The 27,880-nt window shown below is 56.2% G+C and overlaps 1 protein-coding gene across 3 annotated transcripts in view; it reads right to left on the reverse strand.

Moving 5' to 3' along the window:
* The window catches only part of LOC122445940 (phospholysine phosphohistidine inorganic pyrophosphate phosphatase), a 120,157-nt gene that overhangs the window by 40,783 nt on the left and 51,494 nt on the right, over nucleotides 1-27,880 (reverse strand). For 2 of the 3 annotated variants that reach the window (XM_043475508.1, XM_043475507.1), the window contains exon 7: nucleotides 1,299-3,466. The exons of the other annotated variant lie outside the window; for it this stretch is intronic. In XM_043475508.1, coding sequence (XP_043331443.1) covers nucleotides 3,226-3,466 — 241 coding nt within the window. In that variant the 3' untranslated portion in view covers nucleotides 1,299-3,225. Of the gene's footprint in view, nucleotides 1-1,298; nucleotides 3,467-27,880 lie in introns of those variants that run through there. 3 annotated transcript variants of the gene reach the window in all.

Below are 27,880 nucleotides of genomic sequence, written 5' to 3' on the forward strand. Positions count from 1 at the left end.
TCTATTTCTCTATCTACATGTTCTCAGACTGTTTCCACTGTCCCCCACCCCCAGCAACCCCCCAGAAACTAACAAGTCCATCCAATGAGTTTTTAATTTTGGCTACTGTAGTTTTCAGTTCTAAAATTTTCTTTGGTTCTTTTTTATGTCTTCTATTTCTTTGCTGAGCCTGTTTACATCTTTGTTGAGCTCTTCTACTTTGTCACTTGTTTGCAAATATGCTTGCTGAAGCATTTTTAAAGTAGCTGTTTTAACAACCTTTATCCTAACATCTGTGTCATCTCATTGCTGGTGTCTGTCGATTGACTTTTCTCATCCAAGTTGAGATTTTCTTGGTTCTGGGTAAGACAAGTGATTTTGTATTGCAACGTGGACATGTAGGGTACCAGACTCTGGATCTCAGGTAAACCTTCTTTTTTAGCTGACTTCTTTGGGAACACGACTCCTGCAGGTGAAGAAGGTAGAGCTGCTTCATTACTGCCAGATGGGGCACAAGTCCAGGTTCCCAAGTCGGTCTCTGTTGACAATGAGGTGGGGGAGGGGCACTGATCACTGCTGGTCGGAGGGCAGGGAAGAGGGGGAGTTCCACACTGGTTGGGAGGAACAGGAATGCCTCACAACTGCTTCCCATGGGGCCTCCACTGACCACATGGAGAGTATCGGGCGGGAGTCACCCAACTACTGCTGTTGGGGGTAGAATCACGAAGGCTTCCCACGGGGCCTCCACTGACCACATGGAGAGTATCGGGTGGGAGTTGCCTTATTACTGCTGTTGAGGGGAGAGTCACAGAATCTCCATGTCATCACCAGGGACACCCCAGCTGAGGAGCCCTCTTTATCACCCACCTCCTGGCTCCCTATCTACTCGGCCTTCTCTAACACCTGCCAGCCCAGGGGTGAGGGGTTCACAACAGCCTCAAGAAGGTGGGAGTCTAGGCTCATTGCAGGGTCCTTGCCGGCATGGGAGGGAACAGACCACAGTTTACTCTGTGGCATTTGGCTGGTGCAGAGTGGTTATTGTCTACAAGTTCCTGTCTCTCTGGGCTGCCTAGGAGGACAGGCTTCTGTGGGGGCTTTTTGTCTGCGCCCTCTTCCCATTTCCAGGCTGCTGGCTTCTTCAGCTCCAAGTCTGGGATCTACCAGACAAAACGAAAACCCAGGGAAAGGACCACTGTGTCACTCCTCAGGTCCGGTGGTCCCTGGCCAGACTGCCCTCTTCTCTCCGCCTTTCAGAGCCTTCTTAGTGTGTTTCATAGCTACTGTCCAGGGTTGAGTTGCACTGAGCAGGAGGAATATAGAAAGGATTTCAACTCCATCTTGTCCAAAGCAGAAGTTTCTCCAAGTGCTCTTCTTGGTTAAGTTCATTTTTTTTTTTTTTTGCTTCTTGTAACCAGGGTGGGCCTTGGGAGAAGCAGCAGCTGGTGTCTAACAGAAGACCCCTCAGCTCCCTGTCAAGTGTCTGGTTTGCAGAAGACCCTGGAGAACTCTCGAGGGGCTCCTCAGGAGGGTGCTGGGCTCAGCAGCCCCCACCACACGACAGGCCCTTCCCTGTCCTCGGTCTGACTAAGAGCAGAGCCTGCACTCTGTGACCATAATCGCCAAGCGCCCATTGGTTGGGGTCGGGGGTCACTCATGTGGCTACTTGGGCCTTTATTTTACTACAAGGAAAACGTGAGGCCATGGTGTTCCTTGTGCAAAGCCAACAAGCAGGATATTTTTGGACTTCCTCCTTCCCCGGCTTCAGCTAAACTTCGGCAATCTGGTCTTCTCCCTGCAGCCCATATTGAAAATGCAGATGAGCCTCTTTCAAAGCCGACTAGTACAGGCTGTAAAACTGTACATAAAACACAATTTCAATTATGTTTAAAAATACTTTAAGAAGGAGGGGTCTGGAAGGAAATATGTCATAATGTTAATTGATGTTATTGGTGGATTACAAAAGGGTTCTTTTAGAGCTGCTTCTTTCAGATGGTTTATGATTTCCAAATTTTCCAATATGAACATATTACACTCATAAAATTAAAAACAAATTCTTAAACCAACATAAAATGTCTCCCGTGAAAAACTAACTAGTGAGTATATGAAACCATCACTGGCTGCTTGGCACATCTAGACCTGGGTTTATATCTTCAGACCACAAGTTGTGGTCAAGTCGGGACTCTGAGCTGCTGCACAAGATGCCAGCCAGATCCAGGACCTGGAAAGTGGATATGACGCCTCTTCGCTGCATGCTCGAAGCTGCTATCTTGCCAGCCCTGAGGCTTCCGGTTTTGCTGGCCCCTGGGGTAGCAACACTCCTGCAAAGAGTCACTACGCAGCTCTGACCGGAGAGAAACTCCATGGGGCCAGCGGTACATACTCCACACAGACCCCCTCAAGCCCCACAACGGTCAGTACCACCAAAGGAGCAAAGGGCAGCGAAACCCAGCACTGCCAAGGCCCGACCTCTCTGCACCACTTTCAAGACCAGGCTTGCCGGAGGATATCCTCCAGGACGAAGACAGAACTGCTCATTACCCTGCCTGAAACAACTCCCCCCACAAGGCGGCCTCCAGCCCGGCCCCCCGCCCCAACCCCGAGGGTGGGGGCGGCGCTGACAGTACCATCTTCCCCAGCAGATACACCCGTGGCCCCACCGCCAAATCCCCTCTGTGGCCTTGGTGGGTGGTCTTCACTTCGGCAGGCAGCTCAGGTCCTGGCTGCCCTGGAAGGGTGTGGGCCCCGGGGAAGCCAGCCAGCCAGCCCCCTGGCCGGGAGCCTGGGACCCACAGGCAGGCGAGTGCCGGAGACTGAACTCAGTTGGAGCCAGCTGGGGCGCATCACCGGCAGGTGCCCTCGGACCCACCCAGATTCCTCGCGCAGATGGTCAACGCCAGCAGAGAACCAGGGGGCGGTAAGGAACCAACACTTCCCAACTCCCGGACAGACTGAGCGAGCATTCTCAGTCGCGTCTTCCGACCACACAGTCTAGGGGCAGCCCACCCCCTGGGGCCTCCTGGGCCGTGCCCTCTGCTGCCCCCCTCTCTCCTTAGGCCTCTCCGCTCTTGGCTGTCCTAGGGTGTGGAAACCTTGCTCTGGGTCCCTCCGCTATCTGGAAACGATCATTAACTTCCTCGGGCAGAGGCGGGGCCACCTCGGGGCCCAGTGTGCTCAGTAACAGCTGCAGGGAAGCCGGGTCGCTGGCCAGTTGGGAGAGCGGGCCAGGCCTGGCCATTGGCTGCCTCTTTATTTATAACTTCTTTTACTTCCAGTGTTAAGGCCCCGCAATTTCAACCGGAAAGGTCGAGAGAAAAATGAACGCCTTGACATTTTTTTCCAAACATCCTCCCAGAGGGCGCTTGGCAAGGGAGCCCGTGGTTTCGCTGAGAGCATGAGAATGTCTGCGGCCCCGCACAGCCCTCCTTGGAGTGGATCTATTTTTGTTTGCTGAGACATCTGTGCTCTGCGAGAGGCTCGACGCTGGGGACTGGGAAGGAAAAACAAAACATGTAAATGGGGGCTGAACGCTCTACCGAAATACAAGGGGGTCGCGAGCCGTTTCGCCACCTTGTCGGGTGGGCGCTGGGGGATCGGTGGCGGCGTGAGGTGTGTCCCCTGCCCGCTAATCGCCGGCCTCCTCCGGCCAGCCTTCCCAGGAGGCTCCGGGTCTGAACTGGGCAAACCCCAAGCCAAGCGCAGCCACCCAAAACTGCCTAGGGATGAACCTGTCCGCCTCCCACAGGTTGGGACCTTGGGCAAGTGGCTTACTCCTCCCGCCCCGCCCACCTCGCCGCGCCCCGCCCCCCCGCTCTCCTCGCCCCGCCCCCGCCCTCTTCGTCCCCGCCCACACCCCGCCCTCCTCTGGAAGGTGGGCCCCCCACCCCGCACAGCAGCGCATGCGCAGCACAAGCTGAGCAGCACGCAGGCCGCAGTTGTGAGTGCAGGCGGGCGGCAGCTCCCTGGGGACAGGGAGCCACGGGAGGATGTCCGCTCAGGGAGGACTCGGGCAGCCCTCCAGCCACTCCTTGATTGCAGGATCAGATTGCAGAAGGGTCACTGTGTCCCCCGGAAAGGCTCTGAGAACACTCCCTGGAAGCCGTGGGGGCAACAGTCCCCCAGGCCAGGTGGCCCAGCAGCTGCAGGGCGGACCCCCGGGCGGCTGAGGCAGCTGTCTATCCAGTTGCGGCGTGAGAACGCAGGGCCGCGTGGCTGCTGGTGTCTTGCAGCCTCTGGCGCCCTCGACTGTCACCCAGAGTCCTTAGGGCCCCTGTCTCCTGTGACCCCGAAGCGGCAGGCCGACGGGACAGTCAGGACAACGGAAGAAGCAGGTACCAGAGGACAGGCTCCAGGTGCGCTTCCCGGGTGTCGGGATACAGGGACAGGACGGGCGGAGACCACACCCCTCGGCTCCCGCTGTGCTTCCCCTCTCCCACCCCACCCCTCCCTAAGCTCCCTGGACTCCCCAAGGTCTTACAGGTTGTGTCCACCTGCTCCACCACTCAGCCCCAGACCACCACCTGGGCCCCGCCCCTGGTCACCCCCAGTCCACTCCTACATAGCTTCCCGAGCCAGCCCCCTTTGCCCCCTTCCCTGGCTAGCCTGGCCTAGCATCGCTGCCACGTAGGGGTCCATCTGGCCCCAAATGGCCTCCCCAGCTGAGCAGCTGGGTGATAACAAAGTCACACCTCAACACCAGCACCCCAATCCTCCTCTGGGAAATGGATTTTTCAAATGGGCTGTGACTGACTCCAAGACAGACATCAGGGTTTTACACATTCTTGTCTCTCCAATTCCTGGGGACACAGAGGTGTGAATACAAAGTAAAGTTCAGTTCAGTTCAGTCACTCAGTCGTGTCGGACTCTTTGAGACCCCATGGACTGCAGCATGCCAGGCCTCCCTGTCCGTCACCAACTCCCGGAGTCTTACTTTATGAAGTAAAGTACATGAAGCTGTTTGTCAATTCCAAACACAAACAATGGGCAAGTATACCTGCTGCTATGGTTTTCCCAGTAGTCATGTACAGATGTGACAGTTGGACCATAAAGAAAGCTGAGCACCAAAGAACTGATGCTTTCAAACTGTGGTGCTGGAGAAGACTCTTGAGAGCCCCTTGGACAGCAAGGAGATCAAACCATTCAATCCTAAAGAAAATCAACCCTGAATATCCATTGGAATATCCAAGGACTGATGCTGAAGCTCCAATACTTTGGCCACCAGATGCAAAGAGCTGATTCACTGGAAAAACCCTGATGCTGGGAAAGATTGAAGGCAAAAGGAGAAGGAGGTGGCAGAGGAGGAGATGGTTAGATAGCATCACTGACTCAGTGGACATGAATTTGAGTAAACTGTGAGAAATAGTGAAGGACAGGGAAGCCTGGCATGCAGGAGTCCATGGGGTCCCAATGGAACCTAAACCCTCCCTGGGTGGAAGCCACCTACTCATCATGTCCCCTGAATCAGACCCTGTTGATGCCTATGATGCCCTACATGGTCTCTCCAGTCTGATGGGGTCTGACCCCCACTGCACACAGAATGAGAAGCAGGTGGGGGAGGCTCTTGTTGCGCATAGACCTCAAAGAGCTTTCACTCAAGACCATGTCAAGAAGGAGTTACGGTCCTGGCTGGGCCACTCCCCAGCTGCACTGCCTCGAGCTGTCTTCCTCTCTGAGCCTCAGTTTCCTCATCTGCAAAGTTGGGATAAGGCAGCATTCACCTTATTGCTCAATAAATACTAGTGATTATGACGAGACAGCTGGCAGCAAACTCCCACACTCTCCATCACTCAGTTGCAGGATTTCTCTAGTCTTCCTTCTCCCTGCCATGTCTCGGAGCACCCAAGGCGCCTACTGGCTTTTATCACTCCTGATCTAATCAGTACACTGCTGCTCCCGCAGTGCTGGGACCCCAGCCCCTTTAAGGTCAGTTATTCAAGCATTTCATCCTTTTGTCACTTGCCTGACCTTTCCCGGCATCAGGAGCAGGGCCTGACTCGGCACCAAAAACCCCCCTCCTTTCCCAGGTGTCGGGCGTAGCGCCAGGCCCATCACATCCACCCAGAGCTCTTCGTGTGACCCACAGGGCAACCGCAGCGATCCTCATGCTACAGAGTCCAGAGAGCGGAGGAGTATTCACAGGTCACGGTGCTTGGAAAGGGCCGAGTAGGGATTGTAGCCCTGGTCACTGTGACCCCACGTGCTTCTCAACTTTGAGCAACGGGGATTTAAGTGTCGTTTCCTCAGCTAGGATCCTCACACACAATGACTTTCAGTCTCACATGCTGGAAATTAATTTGCCAGAATCTTTTCGCTCGGTATCTGATTGGATTAGAGAAAGAAAAAAGAAATGTTGTCTCCAGAGAATAAATGACTCAGACTCTGAGTCCATCTTTGATGAAATGCAGGTTCCTTATTAAAGGAAAGTCTTGGTTTTAAAAATATACAGTAAAAAATAAGAAAGAATATGCAATTTACACAAGGAAAAATACCAGTGTCCAAGGAAGATGAAAAAAAAAAATAAACCTTTAGTCTTCCTAGCAATCAAAGATGGTACCTTTTTCATATACCCAGAGGAAAGCATAATTCCAAGAGATACATGCCAATATTCCCAATGTTCAAAGCAGCACTACTCACAATAGCCAGGACATGGAAGCACCTAAATTCCCATCAACAGAGGACTGTATAAAGACAATGTGGGACATATATACAGTAGAATATTACTCAGCCATAAAAAGGAAAGAATCCGCCTGCAATCCATGGGACCTGGGATCAATCCCTGGCTTGGGAAGATCCCCTGGAGAGGGGATGGGCTACCCACTCCAGTATTCTTGGGCTCCCCTGGTGGCTCAGACAGTAAATTAAAAAAAGGATCTGCCTGCAATTCGGGAGACCTAGGTTCGATCCCTGGGTTGGGAAGATCCCCTGGAGGAGGGCATGGCAACCACTCCAGTATTCTTGCCTGGAGAATCCCATGGACAGAGGAGCCTGGTGGGCTATAGTCCATAGGGTCGCAGGATCGGACACAACTGAGTGACTAAGCACACATAAAAAGGAATGAAATTGTGTCATTTACAGACATGGATGGAACTAGAGACTCAAACAGAGTGAATTAAGTCAGGAAGAGAAAAACAAATGTTGTATATTAACACATATATGTGGAATCTAGAAAAATAGTACAAATGAATCTATTTGCAAAGCAGAAACAGAGACACAAATATCTGGACACCAAGAGAGGAAAGGGAGAGGGTGGGATGAATTGGGAGTTTGGGATTGACATATATACACTGCTATGTATAAAATGGGCTTCCCTGATGGCTCAGCAAGAATCTGCCCACAGTGCAGAAGACGCAGGACACACAGGAGACGTGGGTTCGATCCCTAGGTGAGGAAGATCCCCTGGAGGAGGAAATGGTAACCCACTCCAGTATTCTTGCCTGGAAAAATTCCATGGACAGAGGAGCCTGACTGGCTACAGTCCATGGGGTTGCAAAGAGTCAGACAAGACTGAGCATTCACACTTGTATAGAATAGACAAGCAATGAGAACCTACTGTATAGTACAGGGTGGGGGAAGAAAAGAAGGTCCAATTTGCTTGTAGGACACATATTCTTAACCTTAAAAATGCACTTCAATATACAGTAGGTGCAGACAAATACTGTTTGATTCCACTTATACGAGATACCTAGAATCATCAAATCCGTCAGAAAGTACATTGGTAGATCCAGGGACCGAGGTGGGGTGTTGAGGGGAGGGGGAGTTAGTGTTTAATGGGGACAGAGTTTCAGTTTAGGAAGGTGAAAAATTCCAGAGCTGGATGATGGTGAGAGCTGCACAACTGTAACATTTCCATATAGTTAAATAGTATACTTTATACTATGTAACTTTTACCACAATTAAAAAAAAAGTTAAAAAAAGGATGGTGCCTTTTTATCTATCAATGGAGACAATGTTTTTAAATGATGATACAATTTTCCCTGGTATTATCTGTTGGCAAGAATGTAAAGTAACAGAGGTTGTCCATAGTGCAAAGGGGAACACAACTAGAAGTAGGGAGGAAGAATTCCACAGAAGTATTACAGCCCTCAGAATTCTGCACATCCTCTGATCCAACAACGCCATATTCAAGAATTTGTCTTAATGCAAAAAAAAAAAAAAAAATCACAAATAAGTGCAAGGCCCTGCTCCAAGAACGTTCCGTGCAGGCCTGGTTACACTAAGGTAGAGCTGGAGACAGTGGGCTTTCTCTAGCAACATGGCGTGTCCCCAAGGAGTAGGATGCAGCCATTGAAACAGAGATGCAGGAGGTTGGTGTGACGCACCACGGTGCTCTCGAACTGGTCGCTAAAGAGAGGATTGCAAAAACAGCACGCGCTCCTAATCTCACTTTTGGGTGGAATACATAACCCATATCCTCCACACGGAAGGTCTGGAAGGGGGACCCCTGCATGTTATCAGAAGTCACCCCTGGGTGGTGGGGCTGACTCAAGGTTTACTTTCTTTTTTCACTTCTCAGGTTCTCCTAAACTTTCAGCGGTGAACGTGAGCATGGGTTAGGGAGCTGGGTGGCCTGAGTTTGAGTCCTGCTGCGGCCACCCCACAGTGGTGGCCTTTGGAGGTGGCGGGACGGAAGGAGCCAGTGCATGTGAGCAGTGGGTGACCTGTTGTGTGACCTTGGGCTTAACTCATCCATAAGGGGGATAACAACAGCACCCCTGTTCTGGACGACTCGGCACGGGGCTCGGCGAGGCAACATCCTCAACAGCTCAGAGCAGAGCTGGGCCCAGAACAGGAGCTCACGAAGGCCCCCGATTTCATCAAAGGACCAGAAAAAATATAAATTATTATACTGAATTTTAGAGGGGAAAAAGTGGCTAATGGTCATGAGAGAGACCCCAGGCTGGATCTCCAGTTTCTCATCCTCCTAGGGAGGGTGGCTCCCTCCTCCCTCTGGCCCAGCCAGGGACCACCCACAGGGCTCCAAGCCCCCTGCAGCACAGCCCAGTCCTGCCTGCTCCTGCCCACCCTCCACACATGCCCACCCCTCCCCCTGCCCCACCAGCCCACCCAGGACAGCGCGAGGGTCTGGGGCTCCCTTTGGGAGGGGGAGAACACGGCGATGATGAGAATGGCTCTGTTCAAACCCTGGTCCAAAGCCACCTCCTTACTGGATGAAGTTAGATCAGTCACTCAACCTCTCTGAGCCTCAATTACCTCATCCATGAAATGGGCTAAAATGCCAACTGCATCCAGCTGCAGTCACGGTCAGTGAATGGCTCTGTGCAGCACTTAGCCCAGAGCCTGGCACACAGTAGGTGCTTAAGAAATGACGACTGTCACCGGGATTTTCATTTCCTCTCCTGATGTGGGTGTGCTGCCCCCTGAACCATCACCTAGCCCCCGTGGAGGCTAGGTGGCCCCATCTAGGCCCCCCCAGATGCCATGGAGACATCCCCGACACCTGTCTGTCTCACTCCTATCCGGCCATTTCTGCCAGATTCGCAGTCTCTGGGCAGAGACAGGACAGCGTGCGGAAAGGAAGGGAGAAGAGCCAGTGTTGGGGCCACCAGGTACCCCAGACCCAGACACATGTGGTACAGAAAGCAGAGACATGGGCCCCCTAAGAGCCCACCTGGCTCACCCCTGGCCAGGGTCCTGTTCCTCCACCGCTCCCGTCAACCACAGTGATGACAACAACAGTGGCAGCACTTACTGTATACCAGGCACTCTGCTAAGACTGAACACCGAAGAATTGATGCTTTTGAACTGTTGTGCTGGAGAAGACTCTTGAGAGTCCCTTGGACTGCAAGGAGATCCAACCAGTCCATCCTAAAGGAAATCAGTCCTGAATAGTCATTGGAAGGACTGATGCTGAAGCTGAAGCTTCAATACTCTGGCCACCTGATGCGAAGAGCTGACTCATTTGCAAAAGACCCTGATGCTGGGAAAGATTGAAGGCGGGAGGAGAAGGGGATGACAGAGGGTGAGATGGTTGGATGGCATGACCAACTTAATGGACATGACTTAGAGCAAGCTCTGGGAGCTGGTGATGGACAGGGAAGCCTGGCGTGCTGTAGCCTATGGGGTCGCAAAAAATCCGACACGCCTTAGTGACTAAACAATAATTTAATTCAGTCATCGCATCCCAATTATACAAACTGAGTCAAAGTGGTTAAGTAACTTCTACCCAGCCAAGGTCACACTAGCTCTGAGCGGCAGAGGCTGCCGGGTCTAACCAGGGCCCCGCCACACTCCCTTCTATCTACGCCAGCATCCCTCCCAAAGGATGCACGTGGTGCTGTCTAAAGGAGCACCTGGTTCCTGAAGCACGGGGCGGTGAGGAGAACAGGACATCCCCGCGCCTCCCAGAGCGCCGCCACTTTCCCGAGCAGGAAGAGAACAGATTCCAAACAGATTAGCCTGCAGTAATCCTGGCCTGGATGCGGCCTGCTGGGGGCTGCCTCTTATCTCCTGCTCCGGATGGGGCGGGGGCTGGTGGGTGGGCCTCTGTGGGGTTCGCCAAGCTGACAGCCTGACGAGGAACCAGGCAGCACACCAGAACAGGCGCCGTTCTGGCCCTAGTGTGCAGCTGTTGGACTTTTCCTGGGGTTGGGCCAGGGTGGGGGGTGGCTGGGGGGGAGAGGGGTGTGGTCTGGAACACGCTGTATTAGAGGGGGGTTCCGTTTTCCTGGACGCACACATTTGGAGGCCATGCACAAGTCATGGACGATCAAGGGCATCTGGATTTCCTAGCTGGCTCCCCACGGCACAGGCCCAGGATGCAGCCCTGGGCTCTGGCTGTGCCCCCCTGACCCCTGCACGGCATCCCCCCCAACACCACCTGTGGCCCCATACCCGCCCGCCAGGCCCAACTCCTCCTCCCTGGCTGGACTGGACCCCGGGGAGGGCCCATGGAGACAGAACGCGGGCACAGCCAGGCCAGCGCTCAGGGCAGCCTTGACCCCACCCCACCAGGGCAGTGCTCCCCAGGGAGCACAGGTGACGCCTGCCTGCAGGGGGTAGGGCAGGAGGAAACCGCAGGGAGACCCTCCCAACCATGTGGGGGGCTCAGCACCACCGCGGGAAAAGCTGGCGAGAAGGCGCCCCATTCCCGGGAGTCTGGGGGCTCGCCTCGAGTTCAACAGGTGGGTTTCTCCCTCTCTTTCTGCAAGACTTGTGTTGTCAGGCTGCGTCTATTGAGCCAGAACACAAACTGGGCACTGGGGACAGCTCAGTCCTATGGACCTGGTCCCCTTGGGGCCGCCGGCATCAGCTGGGTGCCTGTCCCAGGGCCCTGGGGCGGTAACGGCGGCTGGTAGGGCTGACCCCGCCCCGTGAGGTGAGGCGCGGGCACTTGGTACCCGAGTCCCCCCGAGTGCAGCATCCAAGAGCCCTAGGAGGCCATGCAGGAGCGCGGGCCCGGCCTTGTGATCAGCTCGGAAGGCCAGCTTAAAGGATATTGCCGTAATGGCAAGGGTTTTTGTAAATGTTAATTACAGTTGCCTTAATTAGCTCCGAACCCACTGGTCTATGGATTATATTAGGTTTATAAGTGTAATTACCTTGACAGGCATATGGATTACAATGATGCTCCAATTAAACCCCAAGCGTATGGCATATAAATCAGCAGAGGGGTCCTCCTCATTCTTGGGGTCAGCCTATTAAAAGGCAGGAGCATCAAGGCCCTTACACGGGGCAGGCCCTTCACGGGCTCAGGGGCACTGGGAGATGGGAGGGGGCGGGGAAGGGCCGTCTACACGGTCTCTGGTGTTGCCCCCAAGGATGGGGCCACACGTCTGGGCGCAGTGGGGTGGGGGTGGCGGGATGGCGGGGCCTGGTCTGCGGGTCTGAGAGCTGTGCCCAGCTTGGCCACTCCTCTGTGGGCACGGCCCGGGACCCCCTTCTCTTCTCCCAAGGGGATCAGGACACTGGTCAGCCTGTTAATTATGACTCAGCCCCTCGGGGCCAAAGAGGCGTTAAATCCTTATCTCTAGGGTGAGCAGGGTGAGTAGTATTAACCCACTTTCCAGGGTGGAGGGCGGGGTGGCTGCAGGGGCTGCTGGGCCTGATGTGGGATGGGGAGGGAGGCAGGGCCCCCTCTTCTGAACCCCACTGACAGCCTGGAGGATGGAGGGGGTGAGCAGGGGGCAACAAGGGAAGGCCAGCAAGGGAAGGTTGGAACATTCAGCCTGGGGAGCAGGGGAGAGGACAGGAAGTGGCTGCAGTGGGCGGGGGGAGGCCTTGGGATGACGGGTTGCTCAGTTCAATCCAGTTCAGTCGCTCAGTCATGTCCAGCTCTTTGCGACCCCATGGACTGCTACACGCCAGGCCTCCCTGTCCATCACCAACTCCCGGAGTTGACCCAGTCTCATGTCCATCGAGTCGGTGATGTCATCCAACCATCTCACTGTCATCCCCTTCTCCTCCCGCCTTCAATCTTTCCCAGCATCGGGGCCTTTTCTAACGAGTTGCTCAGGGTCCCTTGGAAAACCTGCTCTCAGGACACTGGCCCCAAGACTGCAGTGCCCACAGCCCGGCACACTCCTTGGACGTCCTTTCTGTGTCTCACCAGTGAGCCCGGGCTCCAGGGGCCCAGAGGTGGCAACCCCCTCCTGGGCAGAGCTGCCCTGCCCCTGAGGAGGCCTACAGGGGCCCCCAGGCTGGAGTGGAGGGGCTGCGGGCCCCTCACAGCAGCAGGCTTTCTCCCACGGAGCCCAGCCCAGCCCGGGGGACCAGGGGCATTAGAACCCCAGAGGCTGCGGCCCTCCTGTCTCCAGGGCCCCCTTCCGGCCTTGGTTCCTGCCGTTCTGACCCCCTCGATCAGGATGCTCCCCAACCACCTGGCCCTCACCTCTCTGTGGTCAGGACAAGGCTCCGCCCGTCTAGGGCAGGGCCAGCTGGGCAGCTGCGGAACCCGCCTTCCCCTCTGCCTGCTCTCGGAAGCCGGGGGGTGTTGAGGCCGGGGAGGTGCAGGATGGGGGTCAGATTGCCTCCTCAGGCACCCTGGAGGGCAGGCAGGTGGTGACGCAGGCAGGCATGACAACGATGACAGCAGACGCCCTCTCCGGGGGAGACTGGACGTCACGGGAGGTGGTAGCTCCTGTGGGCCCCATCGTAGAGCTGGGTTATGAGACAGGGAGGCACAGCAAGGCTCACACCGGGAACCCAGGACGGCACGGCTGCTCAGGGGTGAACCAGGCTGTCGGGCTCCAGAAAGGTTCCAGATCCCACCCAGGCCAGCCCTCTGTGGGAAGCAGAGCCGCCAAGGCCAGCTCCGAGCGCAGAGGTTACCCTCTGGGCACAGAGCGGGCGGCAGGGCCGCGGGCAGGGCCCAGGGCCAGGGCCGTCTCAGGCCTCTGTGGCCGACGGGGCCCTCCCCTGGGCCACGGGTTCCTCACCCACAGCGGGCATTCCAGAGCCCTGTCCCAGAACCAGGGCCTAGAGAGCGGAAGCGCGCATTCGCCACAATCAGTGGATGTGGGGAGAAGACAAGTGCACGCACCTGTGCGCACACACCTGCGCACACGCGTTCACACCAGCGCGGGAGGGCCCTGTGCACACAGACACGGTGTGCCTGAGCCAGGCACGCCCAGCACGTGGAACACCCGCCTGTCCCCCCGCCCGCACACGTCTAGGAATCTTACAGACATAAGCAGCTGCGCTGAGCACGAACACCACACAGACAGTGGAGACAAGGCCTCTCTCCTGACAGCACAAGACGGGGTGCGTCACGGGGGGCAGTTATCCTCAGGCGAGGGCTCAACCACCAAGACCGGGGTCACCCCCAGCCCCCTGCTCCCCAGCTGCCTGAGGGCAGAGGCCACCAGGCACAGGGGGGGACAGGTTACAGGAAGGTGTTAGCAGGAGACCAGGCTCCCCGTGGTCAGGAGTGAGCCTCCCGTCGCAGGTCTCCAAGGGGCTGGGGGCAGGGCCATCAGCCTTGCACGCCAAGGTGTGGATGTCTGGGCCACCCTGTGAGGCCAGCGCTGTCCTTGCGGCCAGCAGGTACCCTGCCAGATGCTTTACAAACACAGCATGATTTAGTTTCATCCTCGTAACACCTGACAAGGTCGGCGTTACCATCCCCACTTACAGACAGAAAAAGCGAGGCTCAGAGAGCTTGTTACTTGCCCCCGCGTGGCTGGTCAGGCAGTGACTGAGTCAGGATTCCAATCTGGGCCTTTCCATTCCAGAGACCCCGCCCCTCGAGGCAGCCAGAGGCTGGCCTGCCTGGCAGCCTGTTCCAAGCGCAGAAGCGCCCACTCCTGCCAATCACACCGCTGGCCACCATACAAGTCCATGTCCTCTGCCCCAATTAAGGGAACAGAGCGCCACATGGCTTCTTCTATGAATTCTTAAGGCTTTACAAATAAGACTGGCACTCAAAAAAGTCTTTTTTTCTTCTTCCACAGAACTAGGGATTAGAAACTGAGTTCCATCCTTTCCCTTAAACTTCTGAATTTAGCAGATAAGATTCATTCATCAAGGGGCTTTCATGTCCATGATGCTGAGAAATTGTTTTGAGGCAAAATCTAATTAGACTAGATTTTCATATTGGAAATACTAGCTCCCATTCAGATCTAAATACAATAATCACCATCGCTACTTAAAAGTAGAGTCAAGAGAAGCCATGTGTTTTTAAAATGTGCATTTTATTCTAAAATGTCCCCCTTCTCTGTTCTTTTCAGGTCAACGAGGCTTCGAGGCCATGACCTTGACCAGTGAGAAGGCCATAGCACAAAGCCCTGGACTGTGAAGTCAGCTTCCTGTATGGGAGTCAGCAGGGGCCGTGGAATAGTTCTGGGCGGGAGAGTGAACACAGATTTGAACGTCCGGAAGACAAGCCCAGTGGCTATTTGAAGAATGGAGCGGGGGTGTCACGGAGGCAGAAAGGCTGTTTTTCTGGCGACCTTAACCCCAATTTTGTCTGAGGCAGTCATGGATGCCCATTCTTAGGCAGAGAATTATGGTTGGCTAAGTTGGCTGTGACAATTTCACTGCCTTTTGCCGGTACTTCCTGCTTGAGAAGCCCTCATGAGGCATGTTCATGTGACCCAGTTCCAAAGATACAACTGGAAGTCTGGAAGTCAGGGAAGGTGGGCACACTGGGAAAGCCATTTAAAGGGCCGCTCATGGGAGGAAAGTTCACTGGCACCGCTTTGAAGGTGGCTGTGACACCCGGTGCCACAGCAGCCATCTTTTGACCATTAGGCAATAGACAGAATGAAAAGCCAATGTGCTAAGCAGGGGTGAATTTACCACGAAGCTAATGAGTCTTTGGTTTTATGCCCCTCAACAGCATAGGCACCTTCCAGAGCCCTAGAAATATGTTCACACAGTTGTTTTTCTAATTGAAGTCAAATTGACATAACATGTGAAAGTTGCTCAGTCGTGTCTGACTCTTTGCGATCCATGGAATTCTCCAGGCCAGGATACTGGAGTGGGTAGCCTTTCCCTTCTCCAGGGGATCTTTCTAACCCAGGGATCAAACCCAGGTCTCCCACACTGCAGGCAGATTCTTTACCAGCTGAGCCACGAGGGAAGCCCTTACATAACATAAAATTTACCATTTTAAAGTGTACTTCAATAGCTTTTACTGCATTCACAATATTATACAACCTTCACCACTATCTAATTTCAGAACATTTCTGAAAAAAATACTAAAAATGTCAAGCAGTTTAAGCTAAAAAACCCTAAACATGTCAATTGCCCTTCACCATTCCTGGCTCCCCTGCAGTCCCCTGGCAACCACTAATGTACCTTCTACCTCTACAGACTTGCCTGTTCTGGACATTTCCTATAAATGGAACCGCACAGCATGTGGCTTCCGTGTGTGTGGCTTCTTTCATTCAGCAGAACGCTTCCAAGGCTCATCCTCGTCAAAGCGTGAATCAGTACCTCATTCTCCTCCACGGTTGAATAACACTCCACCGCCTGGAGAGAGGCCCCACTTTGCCTGTCCGTTCGTCAGTGGACGGACATCTGGGCTGTTTCCACTTTGGGGATGTTACAAATAATGCTGCTCTGAACCCTCATGAGCATGTTTGTATACACTCATGGACATATGTGGACATATGTTTTCAATTCTTTCCAACTTAATTTTACATTCATTAATCTACGGTATTCTTTTTCTTAAAATGCCCCTCTCCTCCAAGTTGCCTAAACTTCAGGCCTGTCTGGATTTACCCTGATAGTAAGTCTGGTGGATCAAAGAAGACGGATGAGCCAGCCTGTATTGAAGGGCAGCGCCAACCCTGGCTCTGAGGATCTCCAACTGCTTTCTTCAGAAAATAACCATCCCGATGGCTGAAGCCACTGCCAGCTGGGGTCCAGCAGCTGCAGCCACGGTGATCCTGATGGGGCCCAGAGGTGACTGCAGGGGTCAGCGCAAGACACAAGAGATGGAAGCCTTCGGGATGACCCTGGACTTCTCCCGGTGACTTCTCAGGCACAAGCGTGATGAAGTCTTTCACTGTCTTACTATTTAGCTAAGAATATGAGTGAACACTTGCCAGGTACATCCCAGTGCCTGGCAGGGGCCTTTGATATGTAACATGTGAGCGGCGGACCACCATCCCGATGGGCACAGCGCCCGGCACGGCTCCTGGCACAGCTGGTACAAGGTGACCCCCCTCCCTGTCCGTTGTCCGAGGTCAGAACAGGATGGCGGTGTAGCAGCCCCCCCGCCCCACAGTGCTCCCACGGACCCCGAGGCCCTCACAGAGTCAGGCACACCCTGGACCTTCCCGATGGCGTGGCTGGGAGGACAGCCTGGTGACCCCGATGCCAGCAGCACTTGCTGAAACGGAACCCAGCCCCTCCCCCTCTGCCTGAAGCTCATTCTGAGCTGCGACGATCAGGGTCCAGAGCTGGACCAATGAGCATCTAATGGCAGCAGGTGGCTGCGTTTTCTCTGTAACTGAACTTCCCACCTCACTCGGGGCAGAACGACAGTGTCAGCCTTACAGACCTAAACTGCACTGGAAGATTCTGTACTGATTTTCAGAAACATAGGAAAATCGAAAACCAGTTATCCTCCAGGTGCACACTTATACACACACTCATGCATTCTTGCAGTCACACCTCACATATACCCCGCATAGACACACACATGCCCTCTCACACACATACACGTGTGTGCACACATGCCCTCTCACACATACACATGTGTGCACACATGCCCTCTCACACACACGTGTGTGCACACACACCCTCTCATACACACATACGCGCATGTGCACACACGCCCTGTTGAGTCTTGCATGCTGCCTGTGGATTTCGGGCCCTCCTCTTGGCTCCCCAGGAGCAGCTGTGAGCTGCTTACATTTCCAGGCTCCACAAAGACCTAGAGACCCTCTGCTCGTGAACTAAGGACCAGAGTGTCAGGACCAGACAAGTGGCCTGGCCACTAAGGGCCTCAGAGTGGGCAGTGGGTGCACTGCCAGGGTCACCAGTGGTGAGCGACAGAGGGGAGACACAGGGCTCCCCCCCGGAGGCTGAGAAGGTCCCTCAACTCCCCAGGAGAAGAGCTGGAGGCTGACACCAGGCTGTGAGCCGCCCCAAGCAGTGAGCTATAATAATGATCGTGGAGGCAGCGGGGCCGCCTGTGGAGCTTCCAACTCGGGCCGGGTGCGACTCGACCATGGGAGGAGCATGCTCTCATTCACTCATGCCACACCCATGAAGTCCAGATGGTGCTCCACCCCCACTTCCAGGTGAGGACACAGGTGCTGCGGAGAAGGGCCAGGTTCACACCTGCAGCATCGCCCGCCCGAGGGCGCCCTGCAGGTACCGGATGGAGCCGGGCGGGTCGCTGAGGGGAGCTGCCGGCAGAGCACCCTAGCCTGGGTGCAGATGCATGACAAAGGTCTTTGGTGACTCAGGCTCCAGGCCTGCAGGGCCTTCTGGTTCCGGGAGTGTCATCAGGAGGGGTGTCTCAGCAGAGCCTCTCAGAGGCCCTTGCCATGATGCTCCTGTTCCTTCCAGGCAGGGGACCAGTGTGGGCACAGGCTGCCCCTGTGCAGATGGCAGCATCTTGCCTGCTCCTCGGGGAGGTGGCACCCCTTCCAGGTGGGAATCCAAGGAGAAGGGGACCACCCTCTCTGCCCTCCAGCATCACAAAGTCTGCAGATAACATCAGAAGCCCCCTAGCCCCCAGTGTGTTCTAGGAAGCCCTTGCCACATGTACTGAGGGATACGTTCACAGGGGCTCTGGCTAACAGGACCACGATGCCCTTGACCCCACAGCAGGCCCCGTCCCGGGTCCACACTACTGTCTCGCAAGACGTGTGAAGCTGTCTACCATTGGAGCTGCTGCGTGGAGTCCACTGGGGTGGTCGTGGTACCCCTAACAGCTCAGGGCTGAGCCCCAGAGTTCAGAAGTTCATCCCACTTGGAGCCAAAGGCCACATTCCTGCCGACCAGAGAGCCTCGCCCCACTCTCCCCACCAAGCAGCTCAGGATACAAGTCCACCCAATGGAGCTAGGCTCAGACCTCATCCACCACCTGCGCCCAGGGGGACGCGTGAGCCTTCATCTTGCAACAGACGCCTCCCGGTCCGCGGCACTCGGGCACCCGGGCCCGCTGAGGGGGCGTGCAGGCTCTCACATGGCAAGGTGGCATGCCTGGTACTCAACGACTTCAGGGGCCTCCTTTTCCAGAAGAAAAATGTAAGTAGTTTAACAGATTTATGTGAGCCTCGAAATAATTTAACAGATTTCTGCGAGCCTCCAAAGTATCATGTATTTCTGACATGAGAAAAAAAAAAGATTTTTTTTAAACATTTTCTTTGACCTTAAAAGTTTGAGGGTTTTTTTTTCCTTCTAATTAAAAAAAAAATTAAAACACCTTCATGAACCCCTTAAGGTATTCGGGGGCCCCATGCGCTGTGACTCCTGGCTCCAATTCCTGGGGGGTCTGGAGCCCTGCCTGAGCCAGAACCCAGGAGTGGGCTTGAGGGCCAGGCGAGGGGACGAGTGTCCACTCTAAGCCACCAGGCTCTCTGACCCACGAGTCTCGGCACCCCACCTGTGCAGACCCCCGGGGCTGTTGGAGAAGATGTTCGGGTTCCTATAGCCCTCGGGCCCTGAAGGAAAACTCCGCTCCAACTGCCAATGGTGGGCAGAGTACACAGCGTGGGCTGCAAGTGGGGGTCCAGGCCGATGGGGTCGGGGGGGTGCCTGGGGGAAGGAGCCAGCGTCCCAGGCTCCGAGCCTGTGTGGGCAACGTTCCTCAGGATGCTGTGAGCAACTCCAGATGCCCACGGGCTCTGGATTCTGGTGAAAGACCCCTCCTGTGGGGGGACCCGGGGGGACAGGGGGCAGCCACGGACCTGCGCTGCAGTCTCAGCTTAGGTGGGGACCCCTGTCTCTGGAGGCCCGAGGGCCCAGGCACGCCTGCCCACCCACCTGGAGTGCCTCTGCAGACCCCGCGGACAGTGGAGCCGCAGGGACGCTAGCCCTCCCTGCCAGGGTTCACCCAGGCCTGCGCCCCCCATCATCACACTGATGGGGACACCAGCAAAAATGACAACAGCCAGAGCTTGCCACTCGCTCACCAGGTGCGGGAAATGTGCTGAATGCTCTCTGCACAAAAACTGAGGCCTCAAGGGACTGAACTCAGGCAGATGGCTCTGACTGGGAAGGCTTCGCTGCCTCTCTTTGGGGGACTCAGGAAACGAAGGGGGCATTTTAGTTTTAAGGGCTGAAGAGCCAGAGGAGACCCTTGGGGGGCTCCCAGAACACTTCAGGGGCACCCCACATTTCCTCCAACCATCCAAGATCCAAGTCCGCCCAGAAAGAGGCCCTGAACAACCATCCTACATTGAAGTCCATCTGCCCAAGTGTCAGCAAGAGTACCCCCCGGACCGCGCGAGGACGGGCTAAAAATTACCCAACCCCTGTAGTATTTTGAGAAGCAAAGTGCCTTGCACTATCTCGGGAGGGAGCACAACTTCTCAGAAAGCGCCTCCCTCCTTCGCCACGCAGGGTTTAAGAGGCGGTGAGAGCCTGCGCTGTGAGCAGAACTTGAGTCAGCTTCCAGAAACCCGGGTGACCCACGCAAGTCAGCAGCCACGCTGGGCTTCCCTTCCTGCAGGACGGGGTGGGAGGGGCACACCTGGACAGTCAATCCTCGAGGGTTCCTAGATGTGCGCACCTCTCAAGAAATAGGTCTGCCCGTAACCTCATCACCGCCGGTCTCCTCGGGAGCCAAGCGGCAAATGCCCAGCAGTCACCTGCCTGGTCCAGACGGCCTCTGTCTCGGGGGAAGGAGGCCTGTCCGCACCTTTGCTTCGGCCAGAGCAGTGGCCCGCTGTCCCGAAGAGGCTGGGTGTGCGTGGACCGGAGCCTCGGGGCATCGGGCCTCTCTTCCTCACCGAGAACAGTGACAGGGGTGAGCAGAGAAGGCAGGCAGGGGCCCCCGCAGCCGGGAAGGCGGCTCCAGGAGCTGGTCGAGCTCATGGCGGCAGGACCTGCAGACGGCGGGGAACCCCTGCAAAGAGCCACGTCCTGGGCACCAGGGTGGGAGGTTCTGAGAGGTCACCCAGGAAAGGGGCAACCGGAACAGGGGTGCCAGGAAGAGAGTCCAGTCAGGGCCGGAGAGTCAGGACCCCGAGTCCTAGGAGGGTATTTTCCCATCGTGGCCCCCGGGCCACACCTGCCTGCATCAAATCACTGCTCGGTGGTGGGACAAACCCCCACACATTTATCCAGACAGCCTGGCAGCTCCTATTTATGACGCAGCCTGCATTACTCACACCTGGCTGACACCTCCAGCGTCTTGGGTAACCTCGGCCTCCACTCTGCCCAGGGCGCTGGGCACAGAGATGGAGGGCCCAGGGGGGGCGGGAGCTGGGGAGCCCGGCCCTTGGGGCAGGCCCTCATGCCAGCCACCTGCCTCTGCGGCCTCAGTTTCCTCATCTGTGAAATGGGGGCAGGGTGGCGAGTGAACCGTTATCTCTGATGGAAATGGCCTTCAGGCGCATCTCTGGATGGACCAGGGAAAGGGCTCAGGGAGCTCTGGGCTCCCGGCGTCTGATTCAGGCCTGGGGCTGGGCCGGGGTCGGGGGTTGCAGAAGAGGCTCCGAGCACCAGGGCCAACAGCCGTCAACAGGACCTGGCCCCCCTGCCTCACCCGATTGCCCGACGGGCTCCAGCAGGCTGGGCACGCCTGCCACCCACTCCCGGCAGCCTGATTCACGCCACCCGGAGCCTCCCACCTGCGTCCCCACTTCTGAACAACAACGAGAAACCCCTGCCACACGGGCAGAGACCTGGCACCCTGACATCTCCTGGGAGCCCCGTGACACCCCGAGCACCGTGTTCCCAGGACCCGTCGTGGCAGCACGCAGATGGAGGAGGCAGGAGGGGAAGCTGAGTCCAAGCGAGCGGGGTGGGGCTGTGGTCAGGCCTCCGCACTCAGACATACCTGGTTCGACTCTCGGGTCCCACCAGGTTGTTACTAAATGTTTCTGCCACTCAGAACCCAGAGATGCTGTATTTACCTTACAGGCTTGCTGTGCAAGGGCCCGGACCACAGTCTGCACCCAGACCCTCACAGCTCAGCCCATCCAGCTCCCGGCGGTGGAGGAGCATGGAACAGCTTTCAGCAGAATCCATCAAGGCCCACTGTCCTAAACCAGTCTTCACTGGGCCCGTCTGATTCTCCTGGGCTCAGAGCTGCCGCCGGAGAAGGCAATGGCACCCCACTCCAGTATTCTTGCCTGGAAAATCCCATGGATGGAGGACCCTGGTGGGCTGCAGTCCATGGGGTCGCTACAAGTTGGACATGACCCAGTGACTTCACTTTCACTTTTCACTTTCATGCATTGGAGGAGGAAATGGCAACCCACTCCAGTATTCTTGCCTGGAGAACCCCAGGGAGGGGGAGCCTGGTGGCTGCCATCTATGGGGTCGCACAGAGTTGGACACGACTGAGGCAACTTAGCAGCAGCAGCAGCAGAGCTGCCGCACAGATTGGCTCTTAAATAACTCAGGTTCCCAATGGTCTCCAGTCAAGTGGGACCCTGGCCTGCTTCCTGCCTTCTGAAGGTCCCTGACAAAGTGACCCCAAAGTTTCTCTGCCCTTCTCCCCTCCCCTCCCTTAGCCTCACCAGCCCCGGGCTCATGGGACCTCAGGGAGACGTACATGCGGGCTCCGGGACGCACCAGCTGGTCACCTGGAGGCCCGGTCCCTTGGCCAGGGGCCCGAGTCCTGCCCACCAACCACCCGGGCTCACTCAGGCCTGCAGAGAGGAGCTCGGACACTAGGAGGTGCTCGTGAGCTGCCACCCTGCCCCAGCAAGATCCGTCTGGGGTGGCCTCAGCGGGGCTGGACTGGAGTTTATGTTAAACCATTTCACGTGGAAACACTAAGGTTTCTTCTTTACTGGCGGGTTCCAAGAAGGCTAACCCCTTCTTCCCCCTCCTGGCTGATGCTGGCCAGAATGGGACAAGGAATGACACGGACACATTGCGGGGATCCTGCCGGGCCCCAGACGCAGCATCCGTGAGACCCATGAGGCCTGGGGGGTCGGAACGGTCAGGAACGAGCGAGGGACAGGTCTGAGCCCGTCTGTCTGGGGCCAGAGCTGGTGCCAGCCCCGGACCTGGCCAGCCTCGGCCTCCACAGCTGCGAAAGGCCGTGGTGGTGGCAGGTGGGGGTAGTCTGGAGATCCAGCTTCTCAAGCTCCTGCTGCTGCTAAGTCGCGTCAGTCATCCGGCTCTGCGACCCCATAGATGGCAGCCCACCAGGCCCCTCTGTCCCTGGGATTCTCCAGGCAAGAACACTGGAGTGGGTTTCCATTTCCTTCTCTCAAGCTCCTAAATGCTTTCAAAGCAGAACTTCCACCCCAGCCCAGCGGGATCTGAGGGAGCCCCAACACAGACAAGACAGCTGCTCAGGCTGAATTAGAGCAGGGTCCGGAAATGCCCCCAACTGGTCCCCTGAAGGACCAGAGCCGAACTGGGGCTTGGGCCCTGGCCTGAGGACAGAACCTGAGCCCCTGGGCTCTGAGCTCCTTTGGCAGCAGGGAGCAGCTCCTCAAAGTCCTGGCCCCCTCCCCCTGCCCAGCCGGACTTCACAGCATGTACCCCTGGAGGGCAACAAACTCCACTGGACTAATCTAGAATGGTCCAGAAAGAAATGGACCGTACTCACAAGGTAACACTGCACATGGCGGGGGATTCAGAGCACTGGCTATGGAGATGACTCCAGGGTTCAAAGACGGGCTCTCATCCGCTCCGTGACCTTAAGTGAAGGTCCCGTGTCTGTCCCTGTTACAATTAGGGTTTTCCCAACAACAGTAAGGAGGAGACACATCCACAGTGAGGAAGCTGAGGCACAGAGAGGTTAAGTAACCAGCCCACAGCCACACAGCTGAGCACATGGGGAGTATTAGGTCCCAGGGCCTGTGTGCGTAACCACTAGGCTCCAAGGACCAAGGCACAGAGACAATAGCCAGACCCCATTAAAGTATTTCAGTTCAGTCGCTCAGTCGTGTCTGACTCTTTGCAACCCCATGGACTGCAGCATGCCAGGCCTCCCTGTCCATCACCAACTCCCAGAGTTCACCCAAACCCATGTCCATTGAGTCAGTGATGCCATCCAACCATCTCGTCCTCTGTCATCCCCTTCTCCTCCTGCCTCCAATCTTTCCCAGCATCAGGGTCTTCTCAAATGAGTCAGTTCTTCGCACCAGGTGGCCAAAGTATTGGAGTTCCAGCTTCAGCATCAGTCCTTCCAATGAACACCTATGTGCAACTATTTGTACATCCTGACGGCTGATTTCCACAGCTGCGTCAGTGAGCTCTTCCCGGCCCTGCGTAAGCCAGAGCCAAGCTACCGATGAGGCCAGAAACCACGAGAGATCTGTCAGGAGCCCGAGAGGGAGGGGACAAGCTCGCCACGGCCTCACCTGTACCTGCCCGGCTCCCCTGGACCTCACGGCACCCTACAGGAGCAGCAGCAGCATCTGTCCTCACAGACGGGAATGAAGCACAGGGAGGTAAAGTGGCCCATGCAGGGTCACATGCGGGCCAGGTGGTGGCTCCGGAATGTCATTCCCTGCCACAAGCCCCAAAACTCAGGCCCTTCCGCCAGCCTGTCCCCATCTGAGCCCTGGGCCAGAACTGGTCAGGCCAGGAGCCGACCCCTGGCTTCCTCCCCACATGGCTGTGGTTTCTGACAAGCCACTGCTGCCCCCTCCTGCCACTGGTTGCCTCTACAACCTCACGTTTGGGAGACTCTAAAAAATGAAAGAAAACCCTCGGGTGCTATTGTGGAGGAAGAAATCCAGCCCCCGAGCGCCCAGCCCCTGAGTATATAGCCCCTGAGCAACCAGCCTCTGCGTGCCCAGCACCCAAGCGCCTAGCACCGGGGCAAAGAGGCGCTACCAGTCTCCCAAGGGCATCTGCTCCCGAAATACCACAGCCACACTGCAAGGCTCCCTCCTGCAGCCCACCCACCACTTGGTCACGTTCCGGGGCCTTGAGGGGACTCCAGCCACCCAGCATCTCTGGGCCCCCCACCCGGGTCCCTGTGTCCTGAGCCCCATCCCCACACCCTGTTACTCCAGGGAGACAGACAGGACACTCAGGCTGAGCCCACATCCTGAGCACCACCAACAGCCCACAGCCCCCTCCCCCGGCACTCAGCGTCTCACAGAGTCCTCCTCTGGGGACCCCAAGTCCCCAGGACACACACTCCATGCCCATCACTGGGCTGAGGACCCTACAGGCCGCTTGGTCTCCCCACACAGTGCTGAGTGCATGAAGGTGCCTACAAAGCTGAGCTGCCCTCTGGGCGCCCTCTGGGTGGTAGGAGATGGCCTGGCAAGGATGGGGCGTGTCTCCGTGCATGGGGGTGCAGTGTGGGGTAGGGTAGGGTAGGAGCTTGCCCCTCCTCCCCGAGTATTAAGCCTGGATACAGCCACCTGCACCCTGTTTAAAGAAAAGTCAGCCTTCGTAATCAAGCACCTGTCGGCTCACGATGGGTGGCCCCATGGTGCGCCCGGCCCCGCCCGGCTGCCACAAGGTCACGAACGGCGAGAGAACTGGCACATGGTTGTACCGGGTTCTTCCCTTCCGCCGTCCACGTACGTCAGCTTGTGAAAGCTGCTGACTGTTCCCCACAAGGAGGGGGAGGCTGGGAGCCCATTTGGGAGAGCGCTTGGAGATCTGAGGATGGGGGTGGGGGTGGGTGAATTTTCAAAGCGGCGCCTGAATACCCCAGCGGATGACCCCTGTGATTCTATCCAGGGGCACGGGTCTGGCCGAGCCCGCCCTCAGGAACGCCCAGGCGTCTGGGGGGTCAGGCCGGCAGCCTCAGACCTCTATGCTGTGCACACCCGCGGTTTCACAGACCCACTTCCTCCTGCGCTTGTCGGCTCATTCGGCTCCTCCTGTACTGAAGGCACTGATGTTACTGCTCCAAACTCCCATTTTACAGATGAGAAAACTGAGGCTCAGCTGGGAGGCGGTGGAGCCGGGATTTGAGCCTGGGGTTCTTCTCCGTCTTCAGAGCATGTGATTGCTGCAGCAGTGGCGGCAGCAGCAGCCCCAGTGACACTCCTAACACCACGAGACTAGGCTTTCATGGGGGCAAAGGGAGAAGCCTCGACAGGCAGGCTGGCAACCAGCCCTGGAACGCCCTCTCTCCAGCCGGGCAACCCTGGGCGGGTCGGCATCTTCCCCAGAAAGCCAGACTTTCCCTGCCCACCCGCGGGGCTAGGGTGAGAACCATGACCAAAAAAAAAAATGGTCTGGGAGGTTGAAAGGCCTCTCCCAATGGGGAAGATTCTGGCTGCCCAGTTACACAGACCAGGGTGTCCTCCACGTGCAAGGCACGTGGGGATGAAGAAATTGGTGAAAACCCAGTCCTATTCGCTCAGGGGACAGGAAGGGTGAGAGGAGGGAGACGGATGAAGGTCTGGGGTCTTCCTCCCTGGTGGGAAGGCAGCTGGGGGCCCTGGCATGGGAGGGGGTGTGGGAGGGGCAGAGCCCCTCATGCAGAGAGCATTGCTGGGGGCGGTGAGAGGGACACAGTCCAGCCAGGCCAGGGGTCGGGCGGGCGGGTACAGGGCGACAGAGCAATTAACTAAACAAGAATGACAGACGCCAGCTTCTTCCTGTCGGGGGACAGAGGTACAGATGCGCAAAGGCAGCAGGCTGGGATGGCCTGCTGGGGCTGGAGTGGAATCAGAGGTGTCGGTGTGAACCCACATCTTCTATGGGCACAGGTAGGAACAGAGACACGCGTGGTTGGACGTGTGAATTGCCCACGCACACATGTCTCCCTCTGCCCAAGGAGAGGGCCTGAGAGAAGGGATGCTCAGAGGAAATCGAACATCCAGTGTCCCAATCTTTGCTTCTAAATGTCACTTTCCACTCAAAGGCACTGGGGCTCCTGGGAGACACGACTGACTCTGGCACTGAGGCAGACAGAGAACACGATGACCCCGAAACAGTTTTTCTGCCAGAAAGTAAGAAAGGGCTGGAGAACGGCGTGTCAAAAGGACACAGAACCAGCTTGAAGAGGCTGTTACTGGCCACCCTGGGGACCACTTGAGCATCCAAATCAATTATGATGCTTATAGATGATCACTTAGTGGGTTACACAGGAATCTGTGAGTCCACACGGATAAAAATAAGTAAGTGGGGAGAAAAGAACATTCTTCCGTACAATAGAGCATCAATCACAAATGTTAAGAATGAATGATGGAATTACTTGGTGGCCATTACAGAAACAGTTAGCTCAAGGAGCAACAGCAGACATTAAAACTAGTGGATGGGGGCTTCCCTGGTGGCTCAGTGGGAAAGAATCCTCCTGCCAATGCAGGAGATACGGGTTTGATCCCTGGTCTGGGAAGCCTCCATATGCCACGGAGCAACTGAGCCCATGAGCCACAGTCGCCGAGCCTGGGCTCTGGAACCCGGGAGCCGCAGCTCTGAGTCCACGAGCAGCAACTACTGAAGCCCGGGCACCCAGAGCCCCTGCTCCGCAACCAGAAGCCTGAGCACCGCAACTGGAGAGCAGCCCCTGCTCCCCGAAACTAGAGAAATAGTCCTCGCGGCAATGAAGCTCCAGCACAGCCAAAAATAAATAAATAAAATTAAATTAAAAAAAAAAACTAGTGGATGAAAGTAGGCTGAGGAACAGGATTCTTACTCAAAGTGTCTCCCCACGAATAGTTATTCATTACAAAGGGGAAAAAACCCAACACCTCACAGAACTTTACAGTGGTCACCACCTTAATCAGAGGAGGTTAAAACACCAGTCGTTGGCAAACTGACACCGCACGCTTCCTAACATGACGCACTGAGACGCACGCGGCATCGCTTCTCTGATACTCTGACCACAAGTGCGCAGCCTGGGTCGTATCACGAGGGAGTATCAGACGAGATGACTGTCCTGGGATCTTCAAGACCGTCAGTGTCAAGACATGCGAGGCCTCGGTGCCCCAGATGGGAGTCCAGAGACAGGACTTGCCCTCCCGGGCTGAAGCGTCCTCTCTATAAAGGAGGCAATGGAATTACCAGGAAGACCTGGACAGGGTCTGGCTCTGGGAGAAGGGTCTGTGGCATTTGTCTTTTCTGGAAATCTCCAAAAGGTTTGGAAATTATCAGGCCGTGTGAACTCAAGGGAGTGCCAGGTAATCCCCCCGGGGTGAGGGGTGTTTGGGATACAAGAGAAACAGCCTGGAGTGGGAGCCCACACTCCCCTTGACCTTGAGATGGCCCCTCTGCCACTCAGAGGCCCATACGGAGCTGGGGGGGGGTACCCTAAGGCCCTTCCAGGTGGGAGGACCCCGGGAATCTGTCATCAGAGAAGGCCTTAAAGACAGCAGGATTCAGGCCAGCAGAGGACATGGTGTGGTGATGGATGGAAGGGAGCCTTCTCCATGGAGCC

This window comes from Cervus canadensis, chromosome 8, assembly GCF_019320065.1.
Source record: "Cervus canadensis isolate Bull #8, Minnesota chromosome 8, ASM1932006v1, whole genome shotgun sequence".
Lineage (NCBI taxonomy): Eukaryota > Metazoa > Chordata > Mammalia > Artiodactyla > Cervidae > Cervus > Cervus canadensis.